The 19,167-nt window shown below is 40.6% G+C and overlaps 1 protein-coding gene across 1 annotated transcript in view; it reads right to left on the bottom strand.

Annotated features, from left to right (window-relative positions):
- The window catches only part of LOC144824808 (putative methyltransferase DDB_G0268948), a 529,359-nt gene that overhangs the window by 245,403 nt on the left and 264,789 nt on the right, over nt 1-19,167 (bottom strand). The window contains exons 4-5 of the mRNA XM_078683810.1: nt 14,221-14,434; nt 7,015-7,118 (exon numbers count right to left, since the gene is read on the bottom strand). Coding sequence (XP_078539936.1) covers nt 7,015-7,118; nt 14,221-14,434 — 318 coding nt within the window. The remainder of the gene's footprint in view (nt 1-7,014; nt 7,119-14,220; nt 14,435-19,167) is intronic.

The following is a 19,167-nucleotide window of genomic DNA, read 5'->3' as shown; positions in this document are numbered from 1 at the left end:
TTTCAAGAAATTCGCAAATTACCACCAACTTGAATTTGTTGGTAATTTGCGATTCCTTAGGGAAAATTTGCAATTTTTTTTAGCTTCATACGTTGCTTTTAAGGTATCGCAAAATTTGTGATTCTTTAAATGCAATTGCAAAATAAGGAATCGCAAATTTTGCGATTCCTTATTTTGCACCGGATTTTCCTTCATACATCCCATTTACCAAATTCGCATTTGCAAAGGCCGAAATTCTGCGAATTTTGGCCTTTGCGAATGCGAATTTGTATGATACAAATGGCCCTTAGTTTTTCTTTCTCCTCACAATTCTTTTTGTAAGTTGTTTCTGTAATCATTGCTACGAACATTCCCAGTACCTCAATTGTATCCTCCCTCCAGCATTTTTTCCTGTTGATTCCATTTCTTTTCTAACCATTGCCTTAATGAGCTCTTCACTTGTTCTAATATTTTCTTTCTCTGTAGCCATTTGATCCCCTTTGTTTAGCACTTCAAACTGTCTAGGTCTAAGTAACAGTTTTCTGTCACTCATAGATTGCCTCAGAAAATCTAGCTTTCCACTGTTAAAGGTACCGTCTAAATGAAACTGTTCGTTTTTATCAGTAGCAGTACATTCATGCCGTTCAGAAATCAAGATACACGTATAAAACCCAATGTCTGTCATCATTTTCTAGGCAGGTGTTCCCTCTGCTGGTAATGTCTCAGTCGAAGGTACAACAGGAATCATCGGTTTTTTCAACACAGCACCCATACTTTTCACTCTAAATGATCTAACCATCGCTCAACATAAACTAGCAAACAACAACCAATCCCTGTGCAGCTTTTTCACAGGTCAAACTATATCAGTGAAGTTCAGTCACCAACCAGCCAATGACACTGCTGCATTGGGGTGACATCTCCCCAATCCCAGCACGGCGCTCTGGCTAACCCATCACAGCATGACTTTTCGACGAATGAGAAAAACAATTGCAAAGCCTTTCTTAATTAATTGACACTAATTAAACAATAATAAACCTAGTCTGCTTAACCTAAATAGGAAGAAATAAGCACGTTAAGATAAGACAAGTCTCATGAACATTAGAAACAAGAGCAACACCTTTGCTACACAATACAACCAAGTTCACCCTATGTAAACCCAGGCCAGCTGCAATTTACCCTGGATAATGTATCTAAACCAGCGCATGTAAGAGCAAAAAGCACCAACTCAGATTAGACCTTTTTTTTTTTTTAAAGGAAAACTCGTTAATTCAGAACACCCTATCTGTATATATAAGGTGCCTCACAAAACAGACTACAATATGGAGACATGTGAACTAAAATATCTCAAGATATTATATTTCCGTGAATCAGAAAACCAGCCAACCAGTATTAAACAAAACCTTTATAGCAGAGAATTCACAAAAAAGAAGAATATGTTAAAACAAACAGTACCCAAAGCACCTATTGACCCCAAAATCAACATTGCATAGCCAAACACATCACCCACAGCATAAGAATCCATCTCTCAACACAAACTCAAAACCTCATTAACACACCTCAGACACACCAGAAACACCCACATTCAACAGAATCAATCCACCCTGTTCAAAGTTAAAATCCGAGTTGTTCAGAAACAACACTGCAAGTCAAATTCTCTGTATAAATCCAGATCCTGGGGAATTTTGGACAGACCAGGATAATCCACACCAACAAATCTCCTATTTCCAAGGACTGGGCAATTTGGACTTTTCTAAAGCAGAAATGTGCTCTTGAATGTGCATTCCTCTTCTACTAACAAACATTTGTGGATAAAAAGGGGTATACCAAAATCTGGATACCGGACAAATATAGCTCAATCGAACTTCGCACATTGACTGGATCAGAGACAGTTTTGAAACTCAAATTCATGAGCCAATGTATTCCAGTATTAAGGTGACTCCAAAATACCAAAATCAGTAATCCAATTAATTAATAAAGAGAATGATTAAATGGGCCCCTCTCAATAACGGTGTACCTCAAATCAACTTCTCACATTTACTGGACCAGAGACAGTGTTGAAGCTCAAATTCATGAGGCAATGTATTCCAGCATTAAGGCACCTCTCAAATTACTGAAATCGGGAATATAATTAAATAATAATGAGAAGGATTAAATGGGCCCCACTCAATACCTGAGTTCTAAATCAGTTGAAGGTTCTTTTTTTAGCAAAAATCAAGAATAATGATATACAGATTCAATGCTATGAAGGCTCTCAAATGAAGCCTTATACAGAGTAGGCAAAATCAGCCAAACATGAATCAGACAGCATCCCGAGTAAAATTTGAACGTGTTCTGCATCACCCCTAAAATCAGTTTTTTTTACACAATTCTTGCATATGAAATAAGAATTTCTACAGATTCATCGTGCGGTGAGCAAATATATGCTTTCTTCCCCAAATTAGAGCACATAAAAGGTAAACATTACATTCCTTAGGCACTTAAACACTAACCCACTACATGAATACATATTTTGCAACCTCTATGCTAATATCATTCAGAGATGTTTGAATAAACAAGATTCATTAACACCGATGTTTTATGTGAATGAATAGATTCCAGTGATCAAGGGGAAGACATGGCAACGTATTGCAAAAAGCAGCTGAACTGTAGAAGGTTCATCTTGATCGAAACAACAGTAAAAGTGGAAATAAACTATTATGTTTTCAGATTGACTGTGTGCTGCAGTTTGTGGGGAGATGATGAGTGCAAGGGGGAAACTAATGATGAGTGAGAGACGACTTTCATCTTAGTTTAAATGTTGTCTACACTAATATGTGGCCTAACTAATATACATTAGGAAACCCCATTTCTACACAGGAAATTTGATTAAAAAACAATTGCACTATGTCAGTCTATATATGTAAATCTGAATGTTAAATTGAACAAAAAAAATGTATCAATAAAAATCTCTTACACTGGCAGCTATTAAAATCTAGGGAGCACTAACACCTTGCACATCATCTGCATGATATGTAATTTAAACATAAAAGTGGAAGATGATCTAAACGTAGGTTAAATCGTAACTGGACATAACCATATTTTAAACATAAACCAAGTAGACACACAACAATTACCAATAACAGAATGAGAATTAAATATAAGTGTAAAGAGCACATAAACTAAATCTAAATATAAACAATCATGCAATGCACATAACAATAATCTAACCAGGAACCCTGAATAAACTACAATTTAAAATACATAAACTAACAATAAATGAAACAAACGCATAATAAAACCAACTAAATATACTCTATGTAAAATAAATAGCAAGGAACAAATAAAAAAATCTGTAAAAAATGTGGAATTCTTCTAGTTATTTGTTTCCTCATGTAATTTGCATAAATTACTTACCTATAGGGTGAATTCCTTTCTTCCAGACCCTTATGAAATATGGGGTGCTTTTGTATGTTTCAAAGCCAATTTACACATATGTAGAGATCGGTATCAGCACTAGGTATCAGTGTGCAAAGTAAGATAAACAAATATTTGCAAACACCCACAGATTTACACATTTGTGGCTGTTCACTACTTCCCCATAGTCTCCACTGGCAACAGTATAATTTTGAAAGACACTTGACGGACATATATGTTTATGAATTTTAGTTTGTAAGGAGCTATGCTGTTGTTTCTCTTTTTAGATGTGAGCTGAACTAAGGACAGTGGTGGCTTCTCCAAGGAAAATAAAATGACAATAACTTGATGTTATTATCATTTTATTTGTTCCTGCTGTGGCAGCGCTGGCCGGGGCTGCTCTGTTCACAGATCAGGGCAGGGGAGGAGTGGCAGGCACACTAAAGTGTGCATGACACTTTGACCGTCTGTCTTGGCCAGGCCAAACAGTCATGCTCACTTAGTGTGTTCTTCACCCAGGATGCATTACAGCCTGGATGGAGAACATGCCCAGGCCTGCAGTCCCACAGCCCCCATCTGAGCGTCAAACTACAGCGCTCAGCCTAAGCACAATGTTGCGTTACAGAGTTGTGATTGGCTTAGGGGAGCCAATCACAACGCTGCATTGCAGTGTTGTGTTTGGCTCTGGGGAAGCTACCATCCTGTTCAGTGGAGAAGAGACAACATGGGACAGAGCAGCAAGGAGGGAGGTGAATTGTTTTTTCACCCCCCCCTCACCCCACGCCTCACCACCCCAGATCCGTGCCGGCTGCCACTGACTAAGGATCAAGTCTCAACTCATCTGGTACTAAATGCATGCTGTGAGAAATTGGGCTGTTGGTTAAGTGGTGTGGAAGCCCCATTCAATCAACAACCACAGCCCTGGTCAGGTTGAACCACAAAAGACACTAGAGGGTAGTGCCACTGAAGAGTTACCTTCTCAAGGTTGGTGCAATAAGATCCATTCCTATTGAAGGAGGTTTTCAGCACAAAGAGCAGGTTGAGCATCACAGGTTCGCTTTGGCGGTCATCACAGGTGTCAGGGTTTTGGTGTGTACGGGCCTGTTCCCAATACCAAAAAGGATAGCCTTGGGTCAAAGCAGGCAGGTTAAATCTTCGATCTTCAGACAGCAAGGCATTCCTTCAAGCAGCAGGGCAGTCCTTGTGGCAGCAGGATAGTCCTTCTTTTCAATTTTCCACAGAGCCAGGAGTGATCTGATGAGTTGTTCTGAGGGTCCAATTTTCATAACTGGTGCCAGCCTGTGTGTCGAGAATGCCTGGCCAACCCACAAAACTGGTTCTGGTCAGTTCTTCTCTTTCCCCTGGTCCTGGTTTCAAATTGTCTAGGGGGATAAAAGCAAAGGCTGGCCTAAGGCAGGTTTCCTTTGTGTGTGCAGTGGGGAAGGTCCTTTGAAATGTAATAAGTGAAGAATACAGCTCCTTTCCGTACACCTTTCCATGAAGACTCTCTCTCAGGTATACCTAGATCCCATTGTTAACTGTCTGGTCCCAAATACAAAGTCTCAATGGGGGAACCATTAACAGATACAAGCAGCTGGAAACTCCTAGAAAGGCCTCAATATATATGGGCAGGGAAATGGTACTAAGTGGGACGGGTATGCACAGACATGGGCCCTGTGTTCACCATGCTACTGGAGACAAGCTATCCTGGCTGATGAGAGGTGATACCCCAAAGTCGGTCCTAGGATGATTGTTTATGGTCCAGGGAGGACCTGACCTGGCAATTCTCGCTGAGTTTTTCCCATGGGGAGCAGGGTCAAAACTGATTTGCATATGGCTGAGTCCGTACTGGAATGACGTGGTGAGCAAAAGAAACAATGACTTTAGGCCCAGATCTCTGTACTGGGTGTGAATGTTTGACATTGTTCAGCATTCCGTCCTTCAATTGTTCTTTTTGCATCTTTTTAAAAGTGGCGTTTTTAAAATGATAATCTAAAATCAGACTTTACAATTAAAAAACATTTCAGAATTCAATTCATTTCAGTGTAAACATAATTTATCTATCCTTTCCCAGTCGGAAGTTAGCACTTATTAATTGAAATAACGTAACCCTTTGGGAGAGATATGTCTTATAACAGTTATAAACAACTTCAGGAGTTTTTCACTTTCAGGACATGTAAAACCTAAACACACATTCCACCTTTTAAAAACCAGTCACCCTGCCCAAGAGACTTTAGGGCCTACCTTAGGGATGGCTTATAATTATTGAAAAGGAAGGTTTAGGCATGGCAAAAGGTTTATTTTGTCAGGTTGAAATGACAGTTTAAAACTGCACTACAGGCTGCAGCAGCAGGCCTCAGACATGTTTTAAAAGGCTAATTTATTGGGTGGCACGATCATTGCTGCAGCCCACTAGTAGCATTTAATTTAATTTAAATAGTAAATGTAGTACCATTAACTGGGGACTTCCAAATAAATTGAATCTGCTAGTGAGGTGTTTCCCAATTTTACCAGGTTTTAAAAGAGTGCACAAGCCCTTTCGCACTGGTTAGCAAAGGTAAAGTGCACAGAGTCCTGATGCAGACAAAAACGTGCTAATCAAAGTAAGGCGGAGAAAGGCAAAACAATATGGGGTGACCATCCAGAAAGGGCCAGGTCCAACAGGTCCAACAGATAACAAGGCAAGCAAAGATGGCTGGGTTACAATTGCGCTGGGCCAAAGTGATGTCAGTGTTATTGAAAACAATATAGAAAGCTCCAAGGATAAGGTTTAGGCCATCTGTCTACAACCAACAGGCATGATCAGCTCATTACCCTATTAACAAAATGCAACATATATCCTGAGCTAACAAGAAAGAAATAGTAAGATGAACAAATAACAAGTCACAGTTTTCTTCTTTCTTCTTTTATTTCACGTGGTAAACGTCCTTAAAATTCTCTAGCCGACACGTGTTTCGTCTGTATTGGTGTTTAGCCACAGACTTCTTCAGGGCTGTTTCTTCTAAGTTCAATCTATGATTCTCTCTTTCCTATCACCCCAACTATGGTGTGCTGGGAGTTGGCATTCTTGATAAAATCAGATCTCCACGTTTTCCGACGTATTTTAGCAGCTATATGGTACTGTGTTCCACATAAATATGAGTTGAATATTTTCCTCCTGAGACGATATCACGTCTTCATCCAGATAGAGTATTTGTTAGGTCCAACAGATGCCCTCATAATTGCAAATGAGTGCTAAAATCTTTTCATTGGTCCCAAAGAGTTTACCTGATATCTAAGCAATTCAAAGGAAAATCATGAAAATATGACCATTCTTCTCATTTGGGGCATAGTTTGAAATCTGAAAAGCGTTTAGAGACATTATCATTTGATTATGAAAATGTATTCAATATTTACTTGCAAGGGATGTTCATTACAATTTGCTGAATTATCTAGTAACAGATCTTACATTTGAGTGGAAATTAAGAGGGTAACCTCTACCTGCCAATCCCTTAAATCTGACACATGACAGGTTTGGAATTATTCGGTTGTGATACCCAAGGGGCTTCTGTTTCTGCGTGTATACATATGCCCACTCCCTGCCTGAGATGATAGGAGGTTTCTGTGGAATTCTGAAAACATGCTCGTAGTTTTTTTTCTTACCTTGTTTTGTCTGCATAAGGCAAAGCATCAAATATCTCTTTATAGTGAGTGAATAACGTTGCAACTTTTTCACTCCCATACTTCTTTGATATGAAGTAAATAGCCTGAAAAGATAAAATAACATGATTGATTTACAAATCAAAACATCTATGTAGCGTAACACCTTTATATGGAAGCAACAGCATCACAAGGACACTGGATTAGTCTAATGATCATTTTCTTTCCTACTCCCAACATCAATCTACATCTCAGAAAATCGTGTACAGAAATGTAGACAACTATTATTTAATAAATATTTTCTACTGAACTGTTGTCTCATTGAGTGTAGATGTTATATTATGAACTCCAGTGACTGATAGTTTGGTACATTAATTCCAGGTTGTCTTTGCCAATCCAAAGCTGTAATACTGTGCCTGGAATGGTATAATGGTTTTCTCATTTTATAGCTCAGTGTGGGTGGCAATTGCTGATCTTATGCTTTAAGACTTTGCTGTATAAATGGCAAAAGGCTGTGTCACTTTCTAGCTCAGTGTGGATGGAACTCTGCTAATCCTATGCTTTAAAACGTCGCTAGAAAACAGACATTTGAGGTGGGCAGATTTGGAGTGTTGGTGTGTTGTAGAGCGTTTCATATTGAGGTGCAGCACTGCACCTGGAACTTAGAAACTACCCATGGTTTCCCTGTTCTTTTTTGCACATAAAGATTTTTTTCACAAAAAACTGAGTTATGGTTTACACTTAAATGCACAAATGCACAAAACTACTGAAATTCACCAGACTAGCTCTTGCTAGTCAGCCTTTTTTCCTGTGCCATTTTGAAATGAGGTGTTTTGTGTTTTGCGCTGTGTTTTCAGCATGGCAGGCAGCATGATGCATGCAGCATTGGATAGCATAACTGGCTAATATCAGTGGTTGTATGGGTTTGAGCAAGAACCATAATTATTTTTTCAACTATGATTTTTGTAGTGAATTTAATGTGCTTTTTAATGATGCACTTAATTTTCAACCACTGTTGCATGGACCTTTAGCCTCTGACGGGCCATTGGATGTTATCCCACTATGCAAAGCTTTTACCATGCACGCCGGTTGACACGCAGTGTTGACCTTTAGCCAGGCCCTATGCATTTTTTGGTTCTTGTATATCCAAATTTTGTAAGACAAACTCAGGGCATGCTTTGTGGTGGCCTTGCACTACAAATTCAGGGAAGCTTCTCTGACCCATGCCTAACTTTCTGAGGGTTTGCAGTTCCAAATGCATGATAGAAACCCACAAATGGTGCTGCATATGTTGGTAAAACTTAGCCTGTGTTTCTGGTACTCAGGCACAAAGATTGCGCTATCTGTGCATCCTTTTCAGATTAGTGGTACTCTGACATCCAAAATAGTGGTCCTTGTTACCAAGACCGCTACTGCGGATCCTGGGCAGCAATTTAGTTGTTGGTACCATGATTCCTAAAAGCTATCCTCAGTCCCACCAACTGTTTGTAATTGTTCTCAATATGAACCATAAGGGCCCGTATGGGAGTCCCCCCAATATTCCTTGGGGGTCAGAGTGTACCTATACTCACACTGCCCCCTTCTATGGCCCTTGACATTTTTTTACGGAATGTAGTGACTGTGCCAAGCATCCTGAAATGGTTGCCACAAGAGAATTTTTTCTCTTACTCCTGCCAATCAGAAAACTTGGATACGAGGTTCTAACTTTGAGCCTAGAAATCCGAAAGGGGGGACTGGAAATCCGAAAGGGGCAACAGGAAAATAATCCCTCTTCTAATTGAATTTCTTTATTTTCTTTTCATATTCTACTCCTGGTCTGCAGTCAGATCTGAAATCTCTATAGTTAACAACTCCAAGAAATACATACGTGGTCTCACTTTAAAACAGAATCTGCAACTTTTTAAAATGATTATAATTATAAAACGGCTGAGTGAATTTACACCAAGCCAACAAATGTATGCTTTCTAAGTAAAAGTTCTGTTTCATGCCACTTTTGGATGCAATAATCTGCAGTCAACCTCTCTGTCAACAGCTGAAGGCTGTGCACTGCGAGTGTTTGCTAACAAAGAACAATGGGTGCATTGGATGGATGGAAGCAACACTCTTCATCCAATCAGCTGCTTACGGCTAAAGGCTGTGAGCACTAGACCTTTGCAGCCTACAGTGGGTTTGGCACAGAAACTGAATGGAGGCCAGAAACTGCAGCAAACCTCTGCTTTCGACAGGCAAAGGCCATGTGCTGCAAATGGGAAGTCAAGCCTTGCAGCAAATGCATTGCTGGGCACACCTGAATGTCATGTACAACTGGGTTAAACATCCATGAAGCATTGGGTGCAGGATGCGACCTCTAGTAAGGCCTTGCAGCCCACCCCATCAGCGCATGGCCGAAGGTCAGGGCTGCTGATGTTTTCTGCTCATTGAGAGTTGGACACATGGGTCCTGATTCACAAAGGGCCACCACACTCATGGCAGAGGCCCTGCATTTGTGGGGTAATCTCTGCACATTGGGCAGAATCTCCACAATGGGAATTCTTATTGTTGAGATACGGCCCCTAAAAGAGAGACTCCCCAGTGACTGCGGGGCCTTCGCCATGAGTGTCGAGGCCCTTTGTGAATCTGGCCCATGGACTGGCCAGAGCCAAGGGCCTACCAACAATACCCTGCTGTGCAGGGCAGGAGACCATGGGCAAGAGGGTTACCTACCAGTTGTGTGTTGAGCAGGCCCTATGGCCAAAGGCATGCCCTGTGGGTCTTGGCTTCTATGGTTAGTTGGGCACAGGATCTGGCTGAAGGCCAGGTCCTGTGCTACTCCTGCTGCGCATGGCCTGCCCTGCTGCTGCCGGCATTCCTCCTTGCACAGCAAAGGTTGGTTGTTCTTGGAGTGTTGGGCACAGGGCTTTGCTGAAGTTCAAGTCCTCTGCCCAAGCCCAACTAGATCTGACTGAAGGTTCTACGCTGTGGGTGTTGGATGCTGCCTGAGTTTTGGGTGCAAGCCATGTGGCCAACCCTTTCTTACACTGACACCCAACCCAATTGTAACCCCTGCCATAGAATTAAAATGTATGTTATAAAAAGGATTTTTTGGGAGAGATTCCCTAATCTTGGACCCTCCTGGGGTCTCAGAATTCGGGAAATCACCACAGAATTTATGAATCTTGAATACATTTTATGTTAAATAATTTAGCACACATGAGTACTGCGTGGTCAATGTTATCATGCAGGGGCAGGCTGTCAGCTGTGGGGTGAGTGAAGGCCTGCTATGCACAGCCTTCAGTCATGTGCAGCAGGAGTTCCCCACCTGCATCAGGTTGGACCCGGGGCACAGAACCACGCAGCAGGGGATGTCCACCTTTGTCAGGTTGGACCAGTGGCGAAGCCCTACGGCCATAATCAGGAGAGGTTGGCTGTCCATGGTGGGTTGGGGCCCTGAATTCAATCTATACTGTACAGAGGAAGGTTGTGCACAGCAGGGGTTGGCTTCAAATGGGGGACAGGCCCTGTGCCCAACTCTGTGGCCAGACCCTACTTCAACTCCTCCTGCTCATGGTGGAAGGCCATTCATAGAGAGGGTTGGCTGCAGAAGGCAGGTATGAGCAGGGAACTTTCCATGTGGTATATGGAGAAAATGCTCTAAAAATTCCAGTAAAACTAAAATCAAAGATTAAAGTGGTTATAATAAGCTTTGGTTATACTCCTTAACGTACATTTTAAAAACACTAGAAATTCATTGAAAAACAGAGTAGAAGTACAGGTTTGAATGCAACACCCCATGAGTGGCCAACCCCCCTTAAGGCAGGCTTTATCCCAGCCTTATTTTCATAAATGTTTAGAGAGTTCACAAATTTAGCGGTGTACTTGGACCCATGCAGGACCTTTTTCTGGCTCTGCAAACTCGGCAGAAGGTCCATCAAGGGTATAAGACTCTTGCTTTGGGTGGAAATTCACATGGCCATTGATCGTGACTCCCATGAACCCAGCTCAATAAAAACAATTATTTTTTACTTATATGGGGTCTCTTTCGGCCCCTTCCAAGGGGGAAACAGTCATGGCATGCGTACCAAGGCATACGATTACTACGCGGTTGTTACAACGACTGCGTTTTTACATCGCAGTACCAATACAACGCAAGTCGTTACAGCGACTTGCTGTAGGGGGGGCGCTCTAAACTAAGGAATAGTATACTTTACTATTCCAACAGCTGCCCCACTGTTGCACATACTAGAGTTGGAATAGTAAATTATACTATTCCTAAGAACAGCCCACCCCCTACTGCAAGTCGTTGTAATGACTTGCATCGTAATGGTACTGCGATGTAACAAAGCGATCGTTGTAACAACCACATTTTAATCGCATGCGTTGTAAAGGCATTTGATGTAAATGCCTGTATTCCTCCCAAGGGAGCATGAGGATCAATGGATGCTACGCCTGCAGTCTTTTTGATCTTTTAATTTTTTGTTCAGGACGTGAGGATTGAATCCCAGCATCCGTCAATGTGGCTAAAATGTTTTTCCTAAAATTGCTGTTAGCGAATCAAGGGCTATGGTTCAACGAAACCCGAATTAAGCTTGCAGCCCTGAATTTGCAAAGATTGAAAAGGATCCCTTTACTTCGAAGGATTCCGATTATAGATAGATCTTTGTCTTAGCCCTTTCAAGCCCAGCAAATATAAAGTTTAAATGCTAATTTGTCAAAAACTACTGAACAGATTTAATTCATATTAAGTAAGGGCATTTCCTTTAGTTAAGTTCTCATAACAAATTTAGTAGAGCGTTTTTCTGTAACTGAAAGCAAAGGAAGTCGATGGGAATTTAAATGAGAAATGTCAAATTTTTGCCATGTCAATCCTAAATCTGATTACCTTTTTTATTACAACATTTTGTGTAGATTTGTTGAAAGGTGCCAAATTTAGTGGGAAACAAAAACGCATTTCAAGTGGAAAGTTGGACATAACCATAACTACATGGCTATCACCAGTGTGTAATATATTTTTTCGGCAAATAATATACAACATATAATAATGAAATGCACAAAAAGGTACGGTCTTAGGACTAGAAACTACTGATAAAGTTTTGTGTAGTATGGTACTAGAAGTAAGCCTCACTGTAGAGTAAATCTCTGCAAAGAGAGGAAGTGCGCAATACTGAAAGGCAGACATTCATAACAAGTGTTTTTAGTTGACACTTTTAGGTAGTTTTCTCACAACTTCATACAGTTTATTATTCTTTAAAATCTTTATTAAATGTTGTTTTTTCATGAGTGTACCTTTATATATCCAAATGTTAGCCATCTAATGTCTTACATCCTTTGATGCAATTTGAATTTTAAGGAAAGTATTACGATTCAACTTCTTGAGGGGACTAAAACAAGTTATTCTCTGAAAAATTCATGTTTCTCATCCATAAGGAAAAAACCCTTACACTAAACAAAAGTTGACAATAAGCAAAACACACTGGCCCTTTTTCACAAAGAAAGTAGTACATCTGCAGATTAACGTCTGCTTGCAAGTGCTGATCAAGTGTAGATTTACCACTTTTGGATATCCACAAACATTTCCAATAGTACATCTGGAAAGTTGTACCAGGCGGAGCTTTCCAGGCGTACTAGTGGAAAGGTCATGTGACCTTCTTTGTCAGAACTTATCCAACACAGGAGAAATAGGATCCAAGGAGCATCTGCACTCTATTTTAAGCTTTTTTCCAGTGGAAAAATATTTTTCACCATGAAGAAGGCCCTTACACTCTACCTGCCGCAATTCTGGGGGGTTATCTTTTTTTCTTACCTTCATGGAAGGGGAGTTACTATAGTCCAGTGCTGGAGTAAATCACAGACAAGTTCCAGGTAGGAAAGGAATCATGGAGGTGTTTGTGAATGGCCATAAACGCCCATGCTTGTGAGTGTTCACAAACGTCCAAGGCAAATCACACCTCAGAAACCTCCCTTCTGCTCCCTTCAGTGGGAATTACAGCTGTGGGGATGCACTTGTGGCAAAGATCTCTTCTCGCATAAATGGCCTTACTTTTGCCAGGATTTTCTTCCTGAATTCTTGGCAGGTGTAATAGGGGTAATTTTGGTTGTAATCGTTTGTTTAAATAATTCACATTTGCTACTGGGGTTCATTAAGAATACTTTTCTACTTGATCTCCACCACAGTAATTGGAGCTAAAATCTTCTCCTAAAATTACTTATGTCACTGGTATCACAAATTCTGATGGGGGGATGACGGTGTGAGTACCTACAAGGTGAAAATAGACTTAAAGCTTTGGAGAAAGAAGTTATCTGAACCTAAGAAAAGACAAATGGTATGCAGTGGCCTCAATTTAAATATTTAAGGCTTTATTACAGGATGGCCATATTTAGTCCCAGTATTTCTAAATACCATTACTGCATGGAAGGATTTCTTTGGGGTTTGAAAACACCAATTCATTATGAGCTGGACCCTGAGGTTTCAGGTGATGGGGAACAACCAGATTTCACATTTAAAGAATCTTACTCCTCTGATTATTTCTCACTGCTGCCTGGATTTTCTCCCAGATATTTCAACTGCTTTGGCAGGCAAAGTCTCAAGGGGAACCTGTGTGGACCTAGGGTGTTTCTGCATTACTTGTAATCAACTTCTGTTACCTGTCCCAATTGTGATCATGAATTTAAGATGATGTGGGTTGTAAGACCTTTCTTAGAGGTTGGCAGACAGAGTACACCGTCAAACTGTGGTTCCCATATTTACAGTGGCATTTACTAATATAGTCTGGCAATATGGTGGATGGGACATTCACACGTTTTTGATGAATTACATGCCCTTCAACTCTCTAAAACTCCCTTTGGCCCTCATTAGAAGTGGCCCAGTATTAGATGTGATAATTTGTTGAATCTGATAAAATCAGACACCAAGGTGCTTGGAATTTATCAATTGTGATAACTATTGCCTATGACATGCTTTGCCTATGAAATGGGGCCTTACATGCAAATTTAGGTGCGTACTGCACCACTATACAAAGTGTCGGATTTATTTCAAGGCCTTTTTTTCATTTTAAATTTCTTCAGGATTAATATGCCAAAATGTAATACAGGATGCAGTTGGTATTGCAAAATACACATAAAACTCATAATTCTATGTGAAAACAGGGCTGACTGCACATATTGGAAACTCGGACTAAGGGCCTTGGGTTTAAAAGTCTGGTAAATGTTATGCTTAAAATACATTATTCTCACCTCATTTAATACATCCGTCAGCCTTTCGGAGCAATCTTTATAGAAAAGACTCAATTGTAAGTCTAGACAATACATTGCCAGACAGCCACTTGGTTTGAGGACACGATTTACTTCCTTAAAGAACTTGTCTAGTTCAAACCAATGTGCAGCTACTGAAGCAGTGACGAGGTCCAGAGATCTGTCTTCAAATGGGAGTTCCTCCGCTTTGGCAATCCTACAAAGAAAAATAAAGTTACATTTACAGCTGTGACTTGAATCTGGATATTCATATTACCTTCTGGCTGGTAGAGGGTAGAGGAAAAACAGTGTGATCTTCAAGAAGCCTGTTCTTTTGATGGTTGCCATGAACCTGTACTGTTTCATCCAAAATGACACTGCAGTAGTATAGTCAGTTCTAAACATGACTCTGCTACTCACCAGTATGTTGTCCCTTTAACTACCAGGTGGATGTACTAGATTCAAAATGTGCCATCCAGGCTCTCTGTTTAACTTTGATGAAAACGCAATGGCATATTCAACTTTCTATATTCCACACAGGATCTCTCTAAGGTCAAGAGTAAGATTTAAAATCTTCACATGACTTAAGAACGGTAAACAAATATAGACCCATATCTGCAGTGAAAGTTCAACTCCCCCACCCCACCCTTGGCTCTTAACCTTCCCCATCACAATTCAAAGACACAGGAGTCAGATATGTTATCACTGAGGTCCTCAAACGATGGTACAGTCTTCTGGTCTACATGCTCTCCATACTGCTTAACTGCAGGAGACCACTAAACACATGTTCTTCTCTCACACTGAGAGCCTTCATAACCTCCGTCCTTAGCTGTAGATTAAGGAGCAGACTGAGTACAACCTGCTCATTTCTTGAAATCCTTCCCCAACAACTGAACTATCAGAAGCTGACCATTGCCGATCCAGGCCTCTTCAACTCATTGGATGTCTCCAATGTTGCAGAAGCTGTTCGTCTCTGCAAGCACTTTGCACTGTAAGCCAGACCACTATTGTTCTTTATGAGGTGTCAAACATGACACAATTCAATCGTATCATTTGTATTTGTGACTCATGTTGGTTTACAGCAACGATAGTGGTTCTCCATGCAACCACATTGGTTTATGTATGAAACATATTGAATATGCCTTTGTGCATAATGCATTGGTTCATATAAGTTGTCTTAGTTTGTTTATACTATACTAGTTTGTAGAGAATAATATTGGTTTGTGGAATCAATATGTTGGTTAATACACTGATAAACTATATCTGTACACATATCAAGCATATTAGTTTATGAAAAAAAGCAAATGGTTTAAGGTGTGTGGTTGTTAAGCCTGATGAAGACGGCGATAGGTTAAATGTCCGTCGAAACGCGTTGAATTGAAGGGAATAATACTATCAACTTTTGATTTAGGATCTTTTGTGTATTTCCTGTTGTTAGGTGTATGAATTTGATTAGAAGTATTTATGGTTTGATTCATCCCCTTGTTATATTCTCTGTGTTCCCAAATTTATTGTGTTTTTATGTAATTTTTATCAAATTTTATGTATGAATAAACTGTGCTTATTTTGAAATCACTGTTATCTCATGTTTTTAAACCTTATGCATTGCTCTTAGTTTCCTAGTCTCCAAGGTTGTAATTGTTTTTGTTTAAAATATATGTTATTCTTCTATGTCACTAAGAAGTGGATGTTCGTTAAATTGATTTACCTAAAGGGAATTTTTCTTGACATAAAGTCGTTTGTTGGTACCCTATCCCTTTGGGTTTGGGTCCCTCTCTCTTTTATTAGAGTGGTTGTTAAGCACAACATAACATGACAAAGCCAATGCGGTGGAAAATCCACTGGTTCAATTGTCACTGTCAAACTATGCATCTACCAAATTAAGCGACAGTAGTTCTGATCGCAGGATCCCTGCCATTGAAAAATCCTCCAATGCAATCTATACTATTTCCTTCCAAACTAAGTTTACCCCGCAAACATTCTATTCATCAGAATTCTGATGTTGCCTGACCCTCACTGCAGTGCCTTAGCCTCTCTTCTGAAACACATCCCACAGTCTTATTTTGGGATTTTTGCCCTTAAATCCCTCTAGTGCTGAAGAGGTGACTTCAGAACTAAGGACCTAAAAGTCAGATCCTGCCAGGAAAACCTGGTCGAGAAAACCTCTGGTATATGTACTAGGACCTTCCATGCTGTGTATGAGAGCCTATGGTGGCAAAAGTAGCACTTCTGCTACCATACCCCTTGCTCCCACATGTGATTTGACATGCACATGGAAATCAAGAGATACCATTGCTGACTTGGAAATCACAGTCATGCAGTGGCACATCTGGAACAATAGCTCTGCTACCTCGACCCTCATTTCCATTAAAAAAGTTCTCCCTATCCCTACTGCTTTCTTTGCAATAATTACTCTTTGTGGATTGCAGCAAGACCTCAATCCCCAAGCAGGACTTCAGCCACTGAACATCATTGTTTTAAAATAGGGGCACAGCCCCCTTTGAATTGGGTCTGAATGTCCCTTAAATCACCGGCAAAATAAAACCCAGATGTGAGAAAGTGGACTATTATTGAAGCGGATGGTAGTCGTCCTAAGTAATGATGACACTATTCCTTTCCTAGGTCTAGTTCGGTCTTAATAATTTAAACCTGCGCTCAACACTTGGTAGCTGTAGCAGAGAGCATGCATACTTACCTTAGGAGAAATGAGTAGATAATTTATCAGTACCAAAACAGTTAAAAAATAGAAAACACAACACAATAAAAATCCCACTAATTCATAAAAAATATAATTTTTTAATTAACAAATAAACATCAAAATGAGAAACATCAGATGTAGGGAACAGGAAATATGATTTTTAGTTTTAGATGTTTTTAGTGTCCAAAATCGCAACGCGTCGACCACGGGTATCTGAGATGGTTAGTGGATTGATATGCCCACTGGATCCCAAGAGGGTCTCATCATCTGTTTAATGGAGTGCAAACCGTTGGTGGGTACCTAGGCGTTGGCAGGACGTTTGAGCCTCTCTTAGTCGAGTAGTTGAAATTCAAAGATCAGGCCTAGGAAGGTGGCTGCAGCGGAAGGGTGCTGCTCAGTATTGGTCCTGGTGAAATCCTTTGTGTTCAAACTTTTGTGAAAGCCAGGATCCTCTCAGCGGGGCAAACCAGCAAGTTGAGTCTCACAGGGATCTTCCTGTCAGAGGATGTGACTCAGCAGCAGTCCAGTTTTAGCCTCTTCGTCCTTTGGCTAAAATCCATTGAAAAGTCCCATCTTTTAGAGTTCGGCAAGAGGAGTAGACTCTGACACTTATGCAAGGGCCACCATGACATTTGTAACCTCACTTTGAAGTGTGAGCAAGTGGGAGTAGATCCAGTCCTGAGGTTTCTCTCCACTGGTTACAGTAGGTACAGTCCACTTTCCTCAGTCCAAAGGGCTCTGCAGGTGCAGTCCTTCTTCTGTCTTCTGTAGTGTGCCGAAGAAAGCATCCAGGGGTGCCACTTTCATGCCTAGCTCCAGCTTGTGGGTGGGGAAACTCCTTGTCCAATAGGGCAAAAGGTTCCTGGGGCAATCTTATCCACTTTGACATAATTTCATGGAGGTTTGGCCCTAAACAAACAGTGCCCTTTTCTCCCATAGCAAAATCTAACGCAGCAATGTAGAAACTTCCTCTGGTCAGAGTGCTGAGGTGTGGCTTACGAAATGAGGAACTCCACCTACAAAGCAGTTTTGGAACAGGTATCTTCCCCACTGAGATTGGTGGCACTGTGGCTACTTGGACAAGCGCAGGGGCAGGCCTAGGTGTGAGTTACATCTGTCTGTGACAGGTGATACACCTTTTAAAATTGTGCATTTAGTGGGCACATTCTCCAGGCCATCCTGACAGGCCTAGGTGTGAGTTACATCTGTCTGTGACAGGTGATACGCCTTTGAAAATTGTGCATTTAGTGGGCACATTCTCCAGGCCATCCTGACAGGAGGAGTTCACGCCTCCTCCTAGCAGAGGCCCTTTTGCACCCTTTCCTGGCAGCCATTCACACCTCACAGCAAGCTGCCAGGTGACAGTTGGGAATTAAATCTGAAAAGGCTGCTAGAGACTTTAGGCACACGTGAGAAATGGTGCTGTTGGTTGAGTGGGCTGTTAACACTGCTCAAGCAACGGCCACAAACCCTGTCAGGGTAAACCACTAAAGTCACTAAATTAACCTGCAATGAACCCTCTGGTAGCCTGGCACAAAGCAATCAGGCTTAACTTAGAGGCAATGAATAAAGTACACAAAGTTTCAACAAAGGATAGAAATAATTGATCCATTTCGAAACAAGTGTAACTAATAGTGGACACATGTGATTTAAATATTGTATATATATATATGTATGTTCATGATTCTGTTCACCGTCTTCCGTTGAACACCCAGTCACCTAGTCACGACTCACTTCTTAAGTGTACATTTTGTTTACTCAATGTATGTTTTGGACAGCTTCAAATGATTCAAATCGTGAACAAGGTTAAAATACAAAAATTTGCTTATATCTTCTTTTGTGGTCAGATGTTTTGTTTTCACTAATTCTTCTTAGAATCATTTTTTCCTAATTGTCTATACAGTATATTTTCAATGCAAATGTGTTTCCCGACAGAACCATTGTTCTTCTTTAGTTAAACGACCCAGGTTCTGAGGGTTACTGGGTTACCCCATTACATTTAATGGTAAAGTATTTATGCAGCACACAAACTAATAAAGGGAAAACACAATACAAAAAAATTCCCACACCAATTTGGAAAAATATTATTACTCTTAATAAGTTATTTGACACCAAAATGACAAAAAAGCAATTAGTAGAATTACATTTATTAACCCAGACAACCGTAGACATCTGTTGATATCCAGTCACACCAGACCGGGTTAGAGTAAAGAAATATTGGCTGACCTCGATGGAGCTTGGGTCAGATACAA

Source organism: Lissotriton helveticus, chromosome 3_1, assembly GCF_964261635.1.
Source record: "Lissotriton helveticus chromosome 3_1, aLisHel1.1, whole genome shotgun sequence".
Lineage (NCBI taxonomy): Eukaryota > Metazoa > Chordata > Amphibia > Caudata > Salamandridae > Lissotriton > Lissotriton helveticus.
This window is presented reverse-complemented; position numbering and strand designations above follow the sequence as displayed.